The sequence below is a fragment of the Anastrepha ludens genome, chromosome 6, assembly GCF_028408465.1.
Source record: "Anastrepha ludens isolate Willacy chromosome 6, idAnaLude1.1, whole genome shotgun sequence".
Classification (NCBI taxonomy): Eukaryota; Metazoa; Arthropoda; class Insecta; order Diptera; family Tephritidae; genus Anastrepha; species Anastrepha ludens.
This window is the reverse complement of record NC_071502.1, coordinates 84,496,887-84,513,641: the sequence shown is the minus strand read 5'-3', so window position 1 is coordinate 84,513,641 and position 16,755 is coordinate 84,496,887. Positions and strand designations below refer to the sequence as shown.

At 35.6% G+C, this 16,755-nt stretch overlaps 2 protein-coding genes across 4 annotated transcripts in view; both read right to left on the bottom strand.

The window, feature by feature from the left end:
* The window catches only part of LOC128866047 (probable serine/threonine-protein kinase DDB_G0282963), a 285,646-nt gene that overhangs the window by 24,684 nt on the left and 244,207 nt on the right, over window positions 1-16,755 (bottom strand). The gene's annotated exons all lie outside the window — the stretch shown is intronic.
* LOC128866048 (uncharacterized) lies at window positions 250-1,163 on the bottom strand. Its single transcript, XM_054106523.1, has one exon. It carries the CDS (start codon window positions 1,041-1,043, stop codon window positions 297-299), a length of 747 nt encoding a protein of 248 aa, XP_053962498.1. The 5' UTR covers window positions 1,044-1,163; the 3' UTR covers window positions 250-296.

Below are 16,755 nucleotides of genomic sequence, written 5' to 3'. Positions count from 1 at the left end.
ACATAAAAGCGCATTTTGGTTCCTGCTGATCTCAGCTGTGGGCATTTCTTTAGAACCAGCTGAGGGTGCTTTTACTCATGGATCTCTATAATGGATATGACATAACAACTGTTTGGTTTTGACAAATATTGCTATATTTTTTATATTTATTTCGGTAATGAGAAAAAAACTTAATTCCAAAGCCAAAATACACAACCAATTCTAATTGCATTGAAACTACCACAAATTACGGAAAATAGAAATTACACGAAATATAAATTTTACTCTTCATAATTAAAGTTATTAAATTATTTTAGTTACGATGATTTTTCAGATTTTTTTGGTAATGCGCAAAAACCAAAGGTTGAAAGGCAATCGCACTCGACGGGAGGTAGTGGTTTGCCGAAGTATCTGTCACACTCGGAGAAGCTGGGATAGGGTGTGCATAGTTTTAGGCAATCTGACGGCGATCGGAAGTTGTGACACTTGAATTCGCATCTCCTCGTCCGACAACCTGGCCAAACGATTTTCACACATTTTGGATGTACACTATTGGGGCATTGCTTTGCAATTTCGCATAGCGATGATGGGGGAATATCCTTTCGTTCTAGTTTACGTCGCTCCGGCAGTGGGATATCGAATTGTTCATAGCAACAAATCGGTCGTTTCATTATTCGCAGTTCTTCAAATTCACACCAAGTTTGCTGATATAGTTTATTCTTCTCGGACGGCGCATAATACAAATCGTCGAAACGTGGATGCATTTTTATACAGGGATTCACACAACATTCGGGATTGATCAAATCTGATGGCTTGATTTTTTTTTGACAGGGTCTCGTTTTTCTTTTAGCCGCCAAAGCTTCCTCACTGCAAATTGGGATTTTGTATGGTTTGCATTTACGTCCAGGTTTGGGTTTGCTTGGCCCTTTTTTTGATTTCTTCGGTAGTATGCAACCACCCGCAGTACTCGAAAATCGTAACGGTTGCCCACATGAAGTAACTAATCGTAAGACGGATTTCACGCCACTCAGAACACAAATCCGCAGTCTAGTTTGCAAAGCCATTGTGGTATTCAAGAAATTTTCAGCAATAATTTTTTTTTAATTTAAATTTAGAGAAATGCCAAACGGATTTTAATTAATGAAGAAAATAGAAAATATTAATTTACTAGCATTTTAGATATGTAAAAAATTTTATAAAAATTTATTTTTTCATGATGAAAGATGCTCAGCTATTTGATGATATTCATTCTTTTGTAGAGTACTAAAGTGAATAGGAGCAAAGTAGCGAAATTCTTGTTTAATGACGTGGATCTTAAATCATATTGTTGCAGAAGACTTAACAATACTCTGCTGAATACGAATTTGCAAGCTAGTAGACCAAATCGTAGTGCTGCTAAACAAAGTGCAGCGTGAGGGTACTAATCGAAAACCACTTATTTATTAATTATTTGATATATCGAGGAAAATTTTAAATGGTCGACAGTTAAAGGAGGGGTAGGTGGAAGGGGAGGGGGCGTGTCACTTTCCACCCCAATTTCTCAAAATATACAACCTATAACCACCTAGATGGCCTAAAAGCTCTTTAGAAAAAGCACAAAATATACTTTTCGCTTCTTTTGAATAAATGAAGGCGCTGAATTTAATGAAACCGTATTACACACTTGCAATTTAGGTAAAATATATAATTTTAATTAATTAAACCATTCCCTTTTTATTTAATTTTTACTATAACGTTACATGACCGATGGGGTTAACTCAATGAGCTATTAATAGAGCTTTAGAAAATTATCATAAAATTTACTTCAACAGCATGATTTTCGATATGCGTCAGTATTTTTGCACAAAACTCCCTTTCGCATGGGTGGCCTTCGGTCGCACTTCAAAAAAATGCTTCGCTATCCCCAGTATTTTTAGGCAGAACTCCTTTCCACGGAGGTATTTTTATTATAAAATAAGTTACAATAATATTAAATAATAAAAGCATTTGTATACAAAAGCGTGACCTTTTGGCAACGTGTGTAGGTGAAAGACGTTAATTTCGGCCTACCCGCTTCGACGCAATACACGAAATAAAAGCGATCTTACAAGAAAGCCAAGCCGATATATCAAAAATGCTTTTACTATATATAATATGTAAATACATACAAGCAAAGAGTAATATTTGTTGTTGTTGTTGTAGCAGTAAAAGCATTTCCCATACATGTACGAGAAGTAGTGACTGTAGTGACAAGTCCTTGACCGGATATATAGCAAATCCGGGTCGTTCCGGTAACGTAGAACCAACTGTCGGGAGAACGAAAGAGTACCAGTTCTCTTGCCTCGCTTGCAAAAACCACTCTTTTGTAAACCAATTAGCGTAAATAAAATCTTGTAAATCTTGTGAATCAACTTGATCTTGAAACTAAGATCGCAGTGAGTTCGCAAGCAGAGGAATGCAGAGAACTTGAAAAAATCCACAAAATCTTTTGAAGGATCGAAAAGTGAAGTTGCGTGAGGTTGCCGACACCACAAAGATATGAAAACAACTTATTGGTTTTATATTGTATGAGCATTTGACTATAAGAAAGCTCTGTTCAAAGTGGGTGCCTTATTTGCTCACTGTTGACCAAAACACACCGTGTCACAAGTCAATCAAACTACATGAATTGAACTTCGAATTGCTCCCTACATCCACCGTAATCGCCAGATTTGGCACCCAGCGACTACTGGCTGTTCGCAGACCTAAAATGCTCGTCGGTAAGAAATTTGGCTGGATGCAGAGATTATCGCTAAAACTGAGCCCTATTTTGAGACAAAAGATAAATAATTCTATAAAAGTGGCATTGAAATGTTAAAACGGTGCTGGAATGATTGCGTTGTTCTTGAATAGAAATTACGTTGATGGATTAGAGCTAATTTTGAGCAAAAAAAAAACATGTTTTCTTTGTTAGGCACGGTACTATTCGGCCCATGTGTTACATGCAAACTTAGGCATATTAAATATTTTGTTAAAATGAATGGGTAAGGCTATTGGGTGCCGTTTATGGTGCACCTAGTCAAAAGTATCTGGTGTTTTTTAGGAGCTTGAAATTTTAATATGATAATACAAAACAGAAATATTGTTGGAATGATTTTTTTTTATTATAATTTGATAGATAATTTCATCGCATTTATTTTTTGAATATGATATCCGGTATATGCCCACTGCGTCGACGTGTTACAAGGTCCATTCGATAAGTCTAATTTTGTACTACTTTTTCCAATAAATCTGAATAACAAATCTGAATGAGCCCCAATCAGCAAAAATGCGACACAAATGCTGGTCATTTGTTTTCAATTTTTGTACGAGCTGTATTTTTTAAGCACACAAGCCAAGATCCTTTCATAAAATTTTTCACGTAGTCGAGGGTCAAAGGCCTACAAATTGAGAACGACGATGAATCGATATTTCGGCGTCTTCTTCAACATTTCGTTCTATGAACTTCATGAGCAGATATATTTATTTTTGACGGGATAACGTTTTATAATTCGATTTAGCCGACTGCACGCACGTCGTTACCTTGCATGAACTGCAAGCGAGAGCGGGGAACGAACGACAAAGAGCACAATCGGCCCCCGCGCATGTGTATATAAATTCACATATTTGTATTTGCATATGCCTTCTTCCTGTGTGCATGGTAATGAACCATTTCTCTGTTGAGAATAGGACGATGATAGGAAAAGTAGGAAATGAAAGGGGGTGTTTCGAGTGTAAAGTGTCTTGAAAAAGGCAAATCGATGATGTTGCCTCTTAGTGTTGTTGACTTATTAACGTCTGATGCACAATCGAAATTGAACATATCTTTCATGAATTTGATAAATGTTTCGTAATTTTTCACGCTTGTGTAAATTTAACTTGACCTATTCGATTGCAATTCCATTTACCTCCTCCTCTATATCCATACAAAATATTTATCAAACAAATAAAATTAAAATTTTGTTTTGAAAAATGCAACCATTCCATCAATATTTTCTTATGACGTTGTCACGTTAAACTATCGTCAGTGCACCGACTTTACAGACAACCTCTTTTTTTCAAAGAAAATTTCCACAATTTGGAAGCGTTGTTCTGGCGTTAAACGATTAATGATGACTTGCCAAGCCACACTGAACCGAAATGTCAACACAGTTTGCTGTTATAGGCTATCAAATTATCAATATCGATCATTTTCATGCAGCTAAAAAAATACCCAATACAATTCGTTTGGAATAAGCACTTTTTTCCGGTGACTTAGTATAATTTTGAAACCTCAAATATAATCTCTACTATTTATGTTTACCATTTCTTGTTGCTCACAATAACGACAAACGAGTCATAAAATCACTTGCAAAAAATTCCTCGAACATGAGCAACCGCAAACAAAAAGCAGGCGGCTATTGCGGCATGCTGGTGGTGCCACAAATCACGAGCATGTACTATACGTATGCAAGCAATAAGCACGACACGCTAAATAAATATGTTCGACTAGCGGAGTCTATGTCAGCTGCAGATAGCCACAGATACAAAACAAGTGTGACTTGCATAATCACAATTTAAACCGATCTCTGATATCAGTTGCAATTGTGTAAAGCCAGAAAATGGAGTGAGTCGAACTCTGCTGAAGTCAACCAGTTGCAACGCGATCTCACCTAGTATTACACGAATGACTAGGAAATATGTGCATGGCATGCGATTATGAATGACTGTTCACGGCAATATGCCTTCAGTGATTTTGCAACTACTTAGCTTAAGTTATTCTCAAAAAATTTCATAGGCGTTTACAATGAAAATTCTTCATAACGAATACGGGCAGAATCAATAAATTGGGATGGTTTTATCATTTAAGTATTAAAGTGAGCTGGTAAATTCTGAGTTTTACGTTGAGTTTAAAGCTTTTAATTTTCGCAACTGCCTGAGAAAAGCAGCAGCAGGGGCAGAAATCTACTGGCGTAAGTAAGAATGTATTTCTTAAAGCATTGAAGAAATTTTCTTTTCTAAAGCGAAAATAGTCCACAATTGAAAATCAACTATTTCTAACGGGTTTCTAAGACTCCGTTTTAGCTGAGCTGGTGGCGCTATTAATGATGTATTTCGCAAATATTGGAATTCGTTGAATCGTTACAGTTATTTTATATTCACCTATCTCTTCCTCTCTTCGTATTCGATTTTATATAATTACAATAATATTTGCGCAAAATTTTTGCAAAAATATGAACTACTCTTTTTTGTTTTTTTTTTTTACCTTTTTTTATTGCGAACTTTACCTTAAATTAACATATTTATTTTAACGCTGAATTTCACACTTTGCATTGCGCCAAATGGGCCAGTTTGCTTTAGCAACAACAACAATAACAACCACTATTGTAAGCTGTTGGTCAATCAGTGAAGCATACGCTTACTTGGCCAGTGCTTGCGGTACAAACGCCCACCAAATAACGATAGTTAAAGGGGGTTTGAATAGGTGCATACAAATATTTATGTAAGATTTAACGCACAGGAAAGTTTTTAATGATCCGCCAATGCGAAACATATGAACTATTTACATATTTAACGTGGTGAAGTTCCTGAACGAAAAATGCTGAAATATTAAGCTTAAGCTTAAGCGATTATCGCGCCAATCAAGAAGCAGAAGGTCGTGTAAAGGCCTTGCACCCCCAGAAGAGTAAATAAATTTAAAGAAGTGAAACTATTTGACCTGTTGAAGTGGCGAAATTTCGTTAGAAGAGCTCAGAAACAATGTCGAACACAACATTCCCAACGTTTCGACTATATATACATGAGGGCGGGTCGATTTAAAAATCGCTCATTGCTCTGTGAACTTTGCCGAAGGAACCATACCTCTAAAACGAATTCTGATGTCCCCCAATTTCAAAATATCACCATTTTTGGCCTTTGCATGAAAAAATCAGCTAAATGGCTATGTTTTTTCTTTATTTTCATTTATTTATAATATTTATTATTTATTTATAATAATATCAATTTTTTCTCTTAAGAAATTTATTTAGTCAGAACATATGTAAAAATTAATTTAAGTGAGTTATAGAAAAGAAACTAAAAAGTTCGACCCAAATTGGGGGACATCAGAATTCGTTTTAGAGGTATGGTTCCTTCGGCAAAGTTTCTTATTTTGATCCCTAGAATATGATTTTCACAGAGCAATGGGCGATTTTTTTGCCTCCCCACAAATCGACCCAGCCTAATATACATCCATGTATGTATGTATGTATGTGTGGAAAATTGGCTTAAATGATCAGTCGCGGCAAATGTGCTATGCTTGCAGTGGTCATATGGAACAAATTTTAGCCCGATGTGCCCATTATTCTGTATTTTATTTATAGGCCATTTCCAGCCTTAACTGCGGCCTCAACTGCAGTCTACGACGCCTTGTTTCGTCCTGTTCGAGGTTTCTTTTTAAAAGAAAATCGATAGAAAATTAAGTTTTAGGAAGCTACCTAGCAGCTCAAGTCATTACCTATAACAGAAATATGTTAAAGTCACGTCCCAAATCGAAAAAGTCAGTCCAGACCCGGGTGCCCAACGGAGGGTTAACTCAGTTCTGCTAATCTAATATTATGGTGAACATAAGCACCACAAACTCATTGGTTTGTCGTTTAGCAATAACTGCTAACCTTAAGCTCGTAATTTCTTCTTCTTCTTAATTGGCGCGATAACCGCTTACGCGATTTTGGCCGAGTTTAACAAAGCGAGCCAGTCGTTTCTTTCTCGTGCTAACCGGCGCCAATTAGACACACCAATTGACGCCAAGTCCTTCTCCACCTGATATTTCCAACGCAGAGGAGGCCTTCCTCTTCCTCTACTACCACCAGCTCGTAATTTACCATACAAATAATTCTCCGTTAACTCGCCTTAAACACGACTTTAATTTGATGCTTATGGGAATGAAATTTTGGTATTTTAATAAATTTAGCTACAATTAGGCTAAAAGTAGCATCACTGTTGAAACATTAGGTTTATGCTGTAAAGTGAACACAATGTAAGGGAATATGTTATGTTAACATTGAAATGGCCTCTGGTGACGATACAGCATGCTTGACTGCGCTTTGTATGTGTTAGTGCAGTCGGGTGGCGTCGTGTCACACATACTTGTTGTCGGTAAAAATCAAAAATTTTAGATATTAGCGTCAAGCACCCGACACGCACACATATAAAGTTCTTGTCAAACAATGCTTGACCGTCACCAGAGGCCAAAAGTCGTTTTCAAAATGTAAACATTTTTTATAAGGCATTTTCAGGCGCAGTCAGAACGGAAACAATACAAACAAGGCAGGAGTCAATAGCTTAGTTTTTTGTGATCGAATTTTAGTAGCGAAAATTATTTTTTCCTCTATTTTTTGAAGAAAGAAATGTAAATTTTGTGTAATGAATGAAGTAAGTAAAACTCCAAACTTACGCGGGTAAAGTGAAGTAAAATAAGGTGTAAATATCTTCAAAGATTGTTTTTCGTCAATTAAGTGTATGATTAATCCATTTCTTTCCACTTCGCAACCTCGCAATCGATTTTAAATTTAAAAATAAATTCATAGAAAATAATTCTTGGATTAAGTGAAAAAATTGTTTGTTTAATATCAGACTTTGACATTTCCGCTAATAACTTCTACTTGCACCATATATTTAAATATATGTACTAACATTGTCCATAAGAAATGTTAGGTTAGCTTAAGTTAAAATGGTTGCCCGGAAAGTGGGCCCACTTGGACGAAGAAGTTTCGTTTATCCTTTGATAGGACGAAAGGAAATGGGGAGAAGAGGTATTTGTGGATTACGAACGGTGCTGCTGTATTAGCCGCTGATAATTACTGATGAAGATCATCAGATTTTCGAAAAGATGTTTTTTAAACCCTGCGAACGGCTTTAAGTAAAAACATACCTTTTTGCCACCATTTTTTCCACTTGCTGCACCTTCTTAAACGCAACCTTTTGTAAGAGAGTGTTAAAAATCTAATGTCACAGGCAAGGCGAATCTATTAAAGGTGTTATCGATAAATCAGCTGATTTGATTTTTTTTCTTTCGCCGCGTCCATGTGGCTGTTAGCTCAGAATGAAACAAGGGAAATTCATTTTTTGTTTTCTATTTCGTCAATACTTTGCTTTGACAATCAAACGTGCAAAACATTGTTGTTGGTCTAGTAACACCCCCTTTAATGAGTGCGCCTTGAGCAAAAGAAAGAAAGCAACCCCAAAATTAATGGTATAAAAAAATTTGGCTTTCACCGTTGATGTTCGAGTCTTTATGAATATAAAGAAGTGTTGCCTCATTCAATCGCTCTTGTCACATTGTACTTCTTAGCCACATTCCCTGCTACTTGATTCAGATGAAATATTTTCCTTTCGTTTTTATGACAATTTTTTTCACAATCGTCAACAAAAGTAGTTTTTGCCCATATTTTAAGTATGTTCTAAAAAGAGAAAGATTGCTTAAATATTAAAAAAAAAATTAAAAGTTTTTTTAAATTAACTTTTTATTTTAAAAATTTTGACTAATTTAAAAATGTGTCTTCCCTACGTGGTATTTTTAAATTAACCCATATTTTACCACGACACGCGATCATTTGTGATTCTCTTGATTAAGACCGCAGAGGAAAATGTTAAGATAAGACCCCAAAAGTCTCCACTGCTTTTTAGGTTGGCGCGTATGCGCTCCAATAAGAAGAATACCATAAAAATACGGGCCGCTCTAGTAGCCATTTGTTGTCAGCAAACCTCAAATAAACCAGAAATCCAGCAGTTTAATTTAACTCTGTTGTAGTGGAAAAGCTTGATATTTCTGAATCCTAACAAAGCTGGTAACTACAGTTAAGTGATTGGTGAAAAGATAATAAACACAAAATTGTGTGGTCCGTCTTGAAAAACCCTTTATTTGTACATATGTATATTCAATATTCAAAACTACGTACCACCCATAAATGGCCCAAATGAGTGTAGTGCCATAACTTGCAACCAGCGGCAGCGCAAAGTGACTGGACTACGCGTGCGCGGCTGCTTAACAGTTTCTATGCATATTTTTTTGTTTTTGTTTGTTTGCTTTCTTTTGCATTACATTTCCAGCTTTAATTGCTCCACTTTGCGGGCCGCATGGCGCAGCGTAGATACAAATAAATATATGTACCTACAATCGTATACTTTGCATGCATGTATTCATGTGTAGTACATATACATACACCCATACAATCATAAGTATCTATAAGCAGTTAAGTAGTGGCTACAAATATTAAAGTTAGCCGGGATTAATGGTGCAACATTGGTGCCTCGCACTCAACGATTGCTACGCTCCAATAACTGCGCCACCAAAACAAAAACAAGCAAAAAACATGTAAGGAAGACGAAATTCGGCTCGGACCGAACATTTTATACCAGCACAAATTTTAGTAAAATTTAATTTAGCTTGACTGTAGAAATCTTGGAATCAAACAATTCATAGACAATGACTATAACATTCATTACTTATAAGAATAGAGGGGCCGACGGAAATTTGGTCTAAACATGTAAAAAGAGGGCGTGGTTTAATCCAATCTCAATAATAATTGTGTCGGATCTAAATGAGGTCGCGAGCAATATGAGACGAGATACATGAATTTACCTAAAATGGGCGTGACACCGATATCGTATTTTACTTTATTATTGATAAAATTTATATTTATTTTAATTAAATGTATCGTATTTATTTTCTTGGGTTCATTATTCATACCAAATTCACGTAATTTTGTTTCGTTTATAGAAGATGGCGCAAAATTCATCATTCAACTTGGTTTTTCAATAACGTTTTTACTAAAACCGAAAAAATAGGATTGATGGAAATCTTTATTTTGACCTTTAAGCTCTCGAAGTGCTTGTCTGTTTGTATACTACAGCTGTCCAGTTCCCAAGTGTCAAATATGATTGACGTACAAGGCCATTTGCTCATTTCCTAGGTGTCAATTCTGTATCATTGGCCTGAGTTGCTCTCCTGCAGAGTAGCTAAGTGCTTTGTGAAAGAACCAAACCAAACAGGAAATTAGCGACCTTTGCCCTAAAACTTAGTAGGAAAAACTTGTGAGTACTGGTGGGAACAACGCCTATGGTCAGCATATGGCTACCATGGGAATCAATGGCAACCCAATATGCCTATCCAATCGCGAGAATGAAAACACTGCAAAGTATTTTCTCAGTAGCTGTCCGGCGTTTTCTAAAGTCAGACTTAAGCTGCTGGGGTGCGGTTACTGAGTATGCATAAAATTCATACTCTTCCTCTTCCGGATTTCTGAAGATTCATCAATGAATCCAAAAGATTCGCGGAAAGTGACCTCAAACCAATTTTTCCGTCGTACCATCCATACTGTATCCTGTCTCTCTATTTTTTTCCACTGTAATCTATCCGGGTGTAGTACAATGGTCTTTCTGAAAGTGCTTTGACTTGTGCAACCCCCAAAACTCTAATCTACTCTATGTTTTCCATACAACCGTTATGTGAATAAGATTATGAGACCCTTGTGCGCAAGTGCGTGGGTATAAAAAATAGCAGCAGAAACCGAAATAAAAACATAAAAAGCGGTTCTTTTACGCTATCGACTCACTTGCCAACTTAACAAATGCATAACTGATATTTTTTAATTAATCACAGTTGTGAGGGAAGCAAAAGCGGCAGAGCACGTAGCCAAGTGTTTGGTGCTAACTTCCTGCTTGAGCGCCATCCGGATCTACTAATACTTTTTTATGAAAAAAAAAAAATTATGATTTTCTTAAGGAATTTCCAGCACATAATATAATTTTTTGTTGTTTAGATTCTCATGCGCACAGTAAAATCATTAAAAAATGCTGGTATGATACATATACATACATACATATGTACATATGTAAGCAATGCACGCACACTTCTACCTGCCGCAAACATTTATGACGGAAAATTTTATTAGCCTTCAATAAAGTTCGTCATTAAGGATGGCACAAAAAAAGTCCGTTGTCGGTCACTCTTTCTCGCCGCAAACAGCTGTGTTGTAGCGGCTAGCTGTTGCATGCAACTGCAATGAATGACGTAGGAGATCTTACTATCACGTCTTCCTCTTATTTTTCTTCTTCTTCTTTTTTGTCTCGCCACATTTACGCCGAATTGGGTCAACTCTGTTATAACGACGTTGCAATCGCTTTCCCACACAAACGCATAGAGGAGTTTATGACTATGCAGCTGGTTGAGGTTATGGAGACATAAACAACGGCAATATCCTGTTTATGGAATTTATTAGCAGACTGGCTGGTGGCTACAAATGGCTGCAGGAGGGTGATAAAATTGAAATAACGGTGAAAGAGTTGAGGTTTTAGAATTCCTGTCTTTAATTGCTGTTGCCGCTATTAAAAAATAAAAATTATAATCCAAGTTGAAAATAAATTATTTGCAAGTTCCTTTCATTAGAATATAAAAAAGAAAAAATAAATGTTATCGACAAAGCTTAAATATATTACAAAAAATTTTTTTATCAAATACAATTCTTATAAAGGCATCGCATATAGACAAGTTTTGACTAGCTTCTTATTTATTTCAATACAGTTATTATAATAATAAAAATAAAAAATAGTTTAAAAAAACTAAAAAACACGCTTTTATTGCCAATCGAACTAAAAAGTATAAAATAAATTTTAATGACAAAGAGACCTATAATGAAGTAATAGCAAATCGAACGATCAGTCATAGTCAACTACCTCAGAACAGAATTATAACAAAAATTAAGATACAAATAGAATAATTCAAATTAGAGTTAAAAGCACTCGTTCTTCATGACCATTTCGCCAAAAATTCCACGCATATCGTTCCGCAACCACCGTATTCGCTTGATTTGGCTCCGTGTGACTGCTGGCTATTCACAAAACTCAAGAGACCACTCCGGGAAACGCGTTTCGAGTCGATTGAGGAGATAAAAGCTGAATCGACGAAGGTGCTGATGACTATACCGGAAATGGACTATTTGGCATGTTTCGGGGATTGGAAAAATCGTTGGCATAAGTGTACTTCATCGAGAGGGGATTGTTTTGAAGGGGATGAAATTGATTTACAAGAATAAATAAAGATTTTTCATTTTACAACCAAATTCACCTTACTTTCTGCCCACAGGTAAAAAAAGAAAATATTAATCCTGGCAATCCTAATAAGGATAATGGAAAACTTTTATCAAATTATTGCATTGTCATCGGTCCTTGATAGGTGTGCAAACTTCCAAGCCGATCAGATTTTTAGAAGCCAGTGAAAATTAAGCTCAAAGATTCCGTTACATACATACATACATACATACATACAACCCGACCTAATAACAGTGTGTTAATAAAGTTAGTTCTACAACAAAGACCATAATAATTCAAGTTTGAAACTTTGAACAAGATATATAAAGGCTCGAGAAATTTTCCCCAAAATTTAAAAATTTTTAATCAAAATTTTTTTAAAAGAAATTTGTCTACGCAGTGTTAGTTTGAAATCCCTCAAATTTTTCTTGATTTTTGATAAGTTTTTGCCCTGCCGATGCTTCCCATTTTCTCCATATAACGAATAGACGACTTTTCTCATTACATGGAAAAAATGCGAAATATCGTCGGGGGAGAAAATTATAATAAATATTTACTTTCATTCTTAATAGAATATTATCCAAAATGCCATCTTAAAGATTCCGAGGTCTATAGATTAGGTTAGGTTATTATTTAGATTAGGCATTAAAGTTTCCAAATTTGCCATATTTTTTGTTAATTTTGAATTGTGTTGAAAAGGTGCAAAATTTATATAAACTTGAAAGTATTTCACTTTTAAATTCACTTCATTGTCCACCAAAAAACTCACTATTCACTAAACTCCAAAAAAAGCTGCACTGTTTTAATCAAAATGATTAAAAGAAATTTGAATTGAATTTTAATATGGCTAAGCTGAACTTCAAAATCACTTAAAATTCTCGTTAACGATGTTTCGCGATTTCTCTGAATTAAAAAAAAATGCCGTGCATTGATTTTATGGAGAAAATGCAAAGTATCGTCAGGGGGGAAAATTACCATAAATATTTTCTTGTTTTCTTTATGGAATGATGCCCAGAATGCCACCTTACAGACTTCGAGGCTGATAATAAAGGTGTGCATTAAAGTCCTTTTCTAATTTGACGTATTTTTTCGTTAATTTTACATTAACGTGTTTAATTAATTTCTCCCCAAAAAACTCTATTCATTTCACTCAAAAAAAGCTGCACTATCGTCCGGTTCATTGGTACTATTACTAACTCAAATAAGCCTAGAACTCCGTAGCGTTAACAGATACTACTCTAAATTGCTGAAAGTCATTTTAGTCCAAAAAACAAAAAGGAATATGACACCCTTCTGACAAATACGAGATATGTATGTAGCTCTATTAAAACTTCTATTTGAAACTTCTAACCTAGATGTACTATCTATTCGGAAAAATATTTGTTTAGGTTTGATGACATTATAAATATTATCTGGGTGTTAGGCGTAGTTCTGTGAAAGGTCAGTTTGTGCCGAAGCAACTCTTGATTTTTGTACCGCGATATAAATATAAGGGTTTCAATACCAGTTATTAGGCAAAATCGAACTTGCGAGATGTGCCTATAAATAACGAGACTGACTCTGTAATATTTATTTCAAAATATTTGCTTAGCAGATATTCTCCTTTATTTTCCTTTATCTCCTCAGGGCTCTATGCGAATATTTCATTGCATTTCTTTCTTTGCTCGAAACAGTGCTGAAAGCCTTTTCCTGTCAGCTCCTTCAAGGCGTTAGCCGTTAGCAATTTTACAGCGTCAACGGAGTCAAATCTTGTTCCACTCAATGAGCTTTCCAGCAAATTGACAAAAAAACAACAGATTTCAGTTGTGTCAAGTCCGATTTGCTTACAAAAGCTAGATGTATTGCACTTGAAAGAGAAGGTTTACTTCTTCTATAGCAGCGTCAGTTTTATGACCTAAAACCAAACCTCGTAAATCATGCACAGTTTCTGTATTATGATACCCTTTTGTGCATAGAATTGCTGATCGAATGAATTTTTGAATCTAATTATCAGAAAATTTTTAGAAAGTAGCACGGCAAAAATTTATAGAAGTTTTTAAATAGGGCAGCGGACTTCAATCGTATTCAGCGAGCATACTCTCATGTCGATAGTTACAATTTTTATATGGAATTTGTGAAAGCATGTAATTGGAAATCGAAATATTATTATATAAGTTTTTAAGTTGCTCTTAATTTATTCATTTATGGAAACCTCAGAAATGATAAGTGTATTCGAACTAAGAACTAGAAAACCTGCCATTTGGTTATTTAAAATAACTTTAATCTTCTAAATTAATATATTTCATATATTTCTCCTCGCATTTATTTATTTTGAACCCAAATTTGGGGTATCATGGCATTGGCTTCTTTCAACAAATCCATTTAGGTTAGGTTAGGTTTCTGTGGCAGCTGGTTTAGAATTCCCAACTCACTTAGACAATGTTGGTCCGTTGTGGTACCACTGTGTAACACGGAAATCTTACTGTTCATTTTTTCATGAAACCAATTAGCGTCTCTTAGGACCTATTCTCTAGAATAGGTTTTATCCCAACACCGAATAGCTTTGTAAGAGAGTCAAAATAGTATTTTCCTAACAACCTTGCTCTACTCCTAGCTAAAGCTGGACAATTACAGAGGAAGCGTTGTACTGTTTCTTCCTCTTCCTTGTATCTACAACTTCTGCAGTATTCATGCGAAAATACTCCTAGCCTAGAAGAGTGCCTACCTAACAGCCATGTGATCGATGACACAAGCTACGACCGTCAAGATGTTCTCTCTTCAGAGGTTGAGCAATTCCTTATCTATTCGCGGCCAAATTAGCCTGGTTGTAACCCAAGTATTTTCTTCTCTCCATGACCGATTGGCCTCCTGGAGAATATTATTTTTTATTCTTAATTTGCAAGTTTTCACTTTATTCAGTTGCTTATTAAGGGGCATATTTCGAAAAAACGCGTCCTAATTTCCTGACTGATATGTTATATAATTTTGCTATTCGGTTTTTGCAAAACATCGCTTTGGGTCGAATGAAAAACCATCAAGCGACTCCAGAAATCTTTCAATTTCGAGGCCATTAACATTTTTTTAGAAATGTTGGTAATAAAGAGTAAGTCGTATAAAATATTATTTTACTGAATGAATAAAGAGTTTCCTATTTTGATTTTTAGGACCTTACAGATTCACCCTCGTATAGAGAAACTCACACTTTTACACAGATATACAAGTGGTGCAAAATTAATCATCCTATCGGAAGATTTATAATTTTTGTAACTGGTCAGTTATATTTGACGCTTGTGAACTAGACAGCTGCAGTATACAAACAGAGCGCTTAACTAGAAAATTAAAATGTCCATCATTCAAAACAATTTTTTTTTTTAATATATTTAGTAAAAAAAGTTCTTCGAAAACAAAATTGGATGATTAAATTTGCGCGACCTTGCACAAAGACAATTTTTGTTAAATGTTCATTTCGATACAATTTAAGTTTAATAAATGTTTCTGTGCACTTTAGCAATGAATGCATTTTCGCAAATCATTTTTGTAAATTCATAAAAATGAAAAAATAAACCATGCAAAATTCAAATAATTTTTTGTTCCTTATAAACACTTTCATTGCATCAAATTACGATGGCTATAACACAAATTGAAGTGCTAAAAATACTTATGATTTCCCAAAGCACTGCATCAAATTGCCACAATCCGCTTCTTTTTATTTGCATACAAAAAAGTAGCTGCTTCTTCAATTTTTTACGCTTTTCTTTAACACTTGGCCGTAACGTCACGCTTCATACTCGTACCCGTAAAACGTCGACTTACTAACACAACATACGTACATACATAAGTATGTGTATCACTTGCTTTCGATCAACAAATGATTTTCTTTTTTCAATTTAAATGACACTTTTACGATTTGCACTCGACGAAACCGTTCAGAATTGCCGCCACCACTTCGCTTCGCTTTAACGAAAAGCTATCAAATTTTCCATCAAAATAAGCGGATTAAGTATTCAAGTAAACATATTCGTTTCTCGGTCACTGGTGCGCAACAGAAAGGGGAGATTTCTTTCCAAAGATTATTGCAAAATTCTTGACACTACGAAAAATTTGCGCCTGTCGGTTAGCTACTAAATCGGTTGTATTGTTGCACACTTTCGAGCGTCTGCCAGCGAACTGATTTAATAGAAAAGTGAGCTGGAGTTCAATAGCATAGAAAGAAATGCGATTTATTTGCTAACCAGATTGCAAATATTTTAAAGCAGAGAAAGAGAAGTGGAAAAAGTTGCAGCAACACCATCTAGTAACTATGGTTTTGCTAAGAAGTCTTTAGCAAAACTGCCGCCCACCACGCCCCTAAACTCCTGCATCGTTCCTGCGCCAGTGCAACTTTTTATATGAGGCGGCAAACGGCAAGTTACCAGTTGCAAGTTGCAGCTGCAGACAACTGAGGCAGTCATGGCTGTCGGCAACTTGTTGGCCAGTTGGTCAGTCTAATCTAATAAGAAGTCTCTATGACAGCCACTAGGTAGTGTTCGCTTGCTCAAGTTGCTTTATCGATGAGTCCAGTTTGACCGGCGTGAGTGGGTTTTGTTGCGTGTTTTTTTTTTTTTTGTTGCTTTTGGTTTTGCTGCCAGCATTATTGCTACGGTTTTCATTTACAAGCACTCAAGCGGCCAAGCGTGCCACAGCTCGGTCCACGCGGTCGCTGCTGCAGATCGTAAAGCATTTTTGTAAAACAGCATTTCAACTTCTTCTACA